This window comes from Choloepus didactylus, chromosome 10 (genome assembly GCF_015220235.1).
Source record: "Choloepus didactylus isolate mChoDid1 chromosome 10, mChoDid1.pri, whole genome shotgun sequence".
Classification (NCBI taxonomy): domain Eukaryota; kingdom Metazoa; phylum Chordata; class Mammalia; order Pilosa; family Megalonychidae; genus Choloepus; species Choloepus didactylus.
In genome coordinates, this window is record NC_051316.1 from 61,525,995 (window position 1) to 61,530,902 (window position 4,908).

Sequence of the window (4,908 nt, forward strand, 5' to 3'; positions counted from 1 at the left end):
ATAGGAGATGCAGATAGAAAAGGTGTTCTGCAACAATAGTCAGGTCCTAGAACCCCTGCAATGCTCAGTCATTGGATGGGGAATGCCTAGAAAGACTGTGGCCTTGACTCAAAAGCTGAGGCAGATCCTGGAGGCTGTCAGCTAACTGCCTTCCTTGCAGCTGCATGACAAATTTTCCCTTGTCTACTTCAGGAACTTTCCTTTCAGCTCAGCTGTCTCCTTGCATATTGAGTGTTCTATAAATTGCACGTAAATATCTTTTAAACCAAAATTTTAAAAACCCACAAAAGTAAACCAAACTAGAACATATCCAAAAGGTGGAAAGTGCATTATTAACCAAGGACCAAAATAAATGGCACAGGCTTACAAGAATTGCATCAAGAAGGCTAAAATGAGAGGCTTGTGGAAAATACTAAACATCAAAAAAAGGGCTTTTAATGATCTGCTCAGAACAAGAAGGAAAACAAAAAAATCTGCTTGGAATTTATGGAGTTTTGTAACCAATGACAGACTGTGAATTATTGACTCCCTTTCTGATTGTCTTATTTATCACAAAGAAAACCCAAATGCATAAAAAAGTAGAAGTAGCATGGGGGTAAAGGCAACCGAAGCCAAGAATCCATGAAAAAATGCTATGAAATCATCAACTGCTTTAAATAAGTTCTGTTTCCTGGAACTATGTGTTGAAAATGTATAGAGGAGCCTTTTCATGACGATGGCACAGAAAGTGAAGAAGGAAGCCCCTGCCCCTCCCAAAATCAAAGCCAAAGCAAAGGCTTTGAAAGTCAAGAAGGCAGTACTCAAAGGTGTACACAGCCAAAAGAAAAAGAAGATCCACACTTCACCCACTTTCCAGCAGCCCAAGATGCTGCATCTCAGAAGACAGCCCAAATATCCTCAGAAGGGTGCCCCCGGGAGAAACAAGCTGGACCACTATGCCATCAAGTTCCCCCTGACGACTGAGTCAGCCATGGAGAAGATTGAAGATAACAACACACTTATGTTCATCGTGGATGTCGAGGCCAACAAGCACCAGATCAAACAGGCTTTGAAGAAGCTCTATGACATTGATGTGGCCAAGGTCAACACCCTGATCAGGCCCGATGGAGAAAAGGAGGCATATGTTCGACTGGCTCCTAACTATGATGCTTTGGATGTTGCCAACAAAATTGGAATCATCTGAACTGAGTCCAGCTGGCAAATTCTAAATATAAGTTTTTTTGACCACAAAAAAAAAAAGAAAGAAAAAGTATAGAGGAATTTTCCAAACCATCATTAGCTGTCTTTAAGGAATGTTTGAGAAGGTTAGAGATGCTAGAGGATGAAAGAAATCAATATTACAGCATTTTCTTGCTGCTTCTGTTTCTCTGGAGAATCTGACTGACAAAATATAGTCAGTATAAATAACTGAGATTTTTTAATATTCTTTTTTTCAATGCCAAGTCTTCCAAATTTGGTATGTATTTTATATTTCCAAAAATATCAATTCAGATAGAAAATTTTCATTGGAAATACTGAATCTGTATTTGCATCTCATAAAATTAACAGTTGCAAAAGAAGATGATCATAATTGGCTTTTCATTATTAATTAACACTTCACCTTTTGTCTTTTTGTTCTATCTTATCTTTTGGTAGTTAATTTGAGTTTCTCCTCCCAAGATGCACCATAATGCCTGCAGGAAAAGAGGCTAATCATTTCTCTTAATATTGCCCACTTTATTGTTGGTAGTTTTTTTTTGTTTAATTTTCATTTTGGAATAACTTTAGATTTACAGAAAAGTTGCCACAATCCTACAGATGTTTCCCACACACCCCTCACTCAACTTCCCTTAATGTTTACACCTTATGTTCATTTGTCAAAATGAAGAAATTAACACTGGTAAAATACTACTAATTAAACCATGATTTTACTTGGATTTAGCCAGTTTTTCCACTAACGTGTTACATCTGAATTATTAATATAACATTGCATTTAATTATCAGGTCTCCCTAGTGTCTTCTGGTCTGTGACAACTTTTCTGTCTTTCCTCGTTTTTCACGAACCTTGAAGAGGTCTTTTGAAGTGTACTAGTCAGGTATTGTACAAATAGTCCCTCATTTGGGTTTTCTTTAAATGTTTTCTCATGATTAGACTTGGATAATAGGTTTTGAGAAGAAACCACAGAGAGGATGTGTCTTCCTCATTGCATCATATCAGGGGATATACCATATTAATATAACTGAATATTGGTGATGTTAACCTTGATCACGCAGTTAAGGTCTTAGTTCCCTGGGGCTGCTAAGATAAAGCACCATGGAGTGGTCTAGATGGCTTAAGCGATAGAAATGTATTGTCTCACAGTTTTGGAGGCTAGAAGTCTGAACCAAGGTGTTGGCAGGGCCACACTTCCTCTGATGTCTGTAGGGTTTTGACAGTGGCCAGCAGTCCATGATGCTCCTTGGTTTGTGGCATAACTCAGTCTCTGCCTCTGTCACACGGCCACCTTCCATCTCCTACTGTGTCCATTTCCTCTTCTTATAATGATATGAGCCATGTTAGAACAGGACCGACCCTAATCCAGTTTGGCCTCATCTTAATAATATCTTCAAAGATCCTATTTACAAATAAGTTCACATTTATAGGAACCAAAGCTTAGGACCTTAACATGTCTTTTTTTGGGGACATGATTTAATCTATAACAGGGACACCTTAGCTAGTTTAGAGTCTACTCTTTTTTTTCTCAGCAACATTTCCCATATTGCTACATGGATGTCATAATTATGACTTGATTGCAGCATAATGATTCCCTTATGAGGATGTGCCATAATTTGTTAGGCATTCGTTGATTGCTGGACATTTAGGTTTTTTCCAATGTTTCATGATTATAAATAATGTTGCAAACAATGCCTATTACTTCTGCTTCTTTACTTATTTTAAATCATTTCCTTAGTGCACATGCCTCAAATAAACTTGATAATATAGTGATATTTCCAAATCTAATCCAGCACCATGGGGTTCAGTCTAGCCTTCCTCCTTTGCTTATTTGTAACTTCTCAGACCGTGAGAAATCTGGTTCCCATTGTCTAATTTTTGTATACTTGCTTGTTCAACCTTAGTGTACATATAAAGTTTCAGAACTGCTACCCCCATGCCTCTGTGAGAAACACATTTAATAGGTACAGTTGGTAAAAAAAAAAAAAAAAAAAAAAATTTCCAAAGTTACTTAGTTCACTTCCCTCCCCCTGCCCCCAACCTCTTCATAGAGATTGTCATACATATGTAATGCCACTAGATTCACTTGTCACACTCAGCATTCCATATTGGGATCCCCCAACATCTTGATTTTTTTTAGTTTTGTTTTCAATTAGCGAACAAAGTTTCACTCTGTATGGGCTTTGACAAATGCATAGAGTCATACATCCTATTTTATTTCAAACAACAAATAGCTATTTTATTTTTTTCTGTCTCAACAAATTGAAATTTCCATTCAATAGGAAATTTGTGACATAGCTTCTTTTTTTTCCTTTACTTTTTTTGTTATAATACTAGTTTCATATGTACATTCATATGTCATCATTTTAAATTATAAATTTTGTCTATACTGATATTATTGAACTAGAAAAATAAGTTAATTATATTATAGTTGTAACAGTAAGCATTTCAACTTAATTATCCATTAAATTTACATAAACATCACTATAACTTGTGCTGTCTGCATAACATATTCAAATAAACACATTACAGTGTTGCATTGGTATATAGAAAAAAAATCATTGGATCTGAATCAATTCTTTGACAGTGACTAGATCGGTGATGTGTTTACATTTAATACTACAAAATATGAATACATATTATTAAGATTTTCTAGTGGTAAATGTAAGCACTGTATCATTTCCTTATTCTGATTTCTTTGGTTCCTCTGCTAATGCTAAGGAATTACTTTGACTCAGGACTCCTGAACCTTTCTCGTTCATGGGATGAGACTTCACCAGCATCAACAGCTCTCTCTTTGAATAGTTTCCTTCAGCAATTACAGCTTCTCCAGAATCAACTACCCCCCCAAAGGGCTTACACTTCAAGCTCCAACCTACCCTCAGTGCAAGAAACATTTCTGTTGGGAAAAACTCTCTCCACAGAGCCTAGTTTTTCTGGCATTGCCACTTGCGGCCTGACTCGATCCTGACTGATCCTAAAGGCCCACAGACTCCCAGATCTAAAAACATGCTTCAAAGTTTGCATAAAACTAAGCTCCCAAGTGAAAGGGACTTCTAAAAAAATGGCCCATCCCCTGCATTCTTCCAGAATGGCAAAGTCATAAAAGACAAAGAAAACTGGGGAACTATTCCAGATTTAAGGAGACTAAAGGGGCATGTTAATCCAACAATATGTGATGCCTGACTGGATTCTGAATGGGAAGTAAAAACAATGCAGGAAAGGATGTTGCTGGGTAGGTAAACTGACAAAATTGGCATAGAGATGGAAGATTAGATAAAAAGTCTGCATTAATATTGTATTACTGAAGTTGATAAATCTACTGTGTGTATGTAAGAGAATATTCTTTTTCTTAGGAAATGCACACTAAAGTATTTAGAGGCAAAAGGCTATGATGTACACAACTTACTTTTCAAGAGTTCAAGAAAAAGAATAATGTTTACATGGATAGGGAAATAAACCATCAACAATAAATGAATTAGAGTAAAAGTATCATTGTCTTCTTTCCTATTCTTGCATAAGTTTGTAATTGTTTCCCAATAAATGGTTTTAAGAAATGGCCCACTGATTAATTCATTTTCACAGAATTTTAATTCCCTTTGATGAACAGACTTTGATCTCCACAGCTGTCATTATCACACCCATCTCCCAAAAGTGAGAAATTCCAAATTTTAAACAGTTTTGTTAGGTTCTGTCTCAGGCAAAAAACACTGAGA

General features: G+C 36.3%; 1 protein-coding gene across 1 annotated transcript; it reads left to right on the forward strand.

Annotated features, from left to right (window-relative positions):
- The first annotated feature begins 709 nt into the window (after nt 1-709).
- LOC119505541 (60S ribosomal protein L23a-like) lies at nt 710-1,183 on the forward strand. Its single transcript, XM_037798369.1, has one exon. The coding sequence runs from the start codon at nt 710-712 to the stop codon at nt 1,181-1,183; it is 474 nt and encodes a 157-aa protein (XP_037654297.1).
- Nucleotides 1,184-4,908: the final 3,725 nt, after the last annotated feature.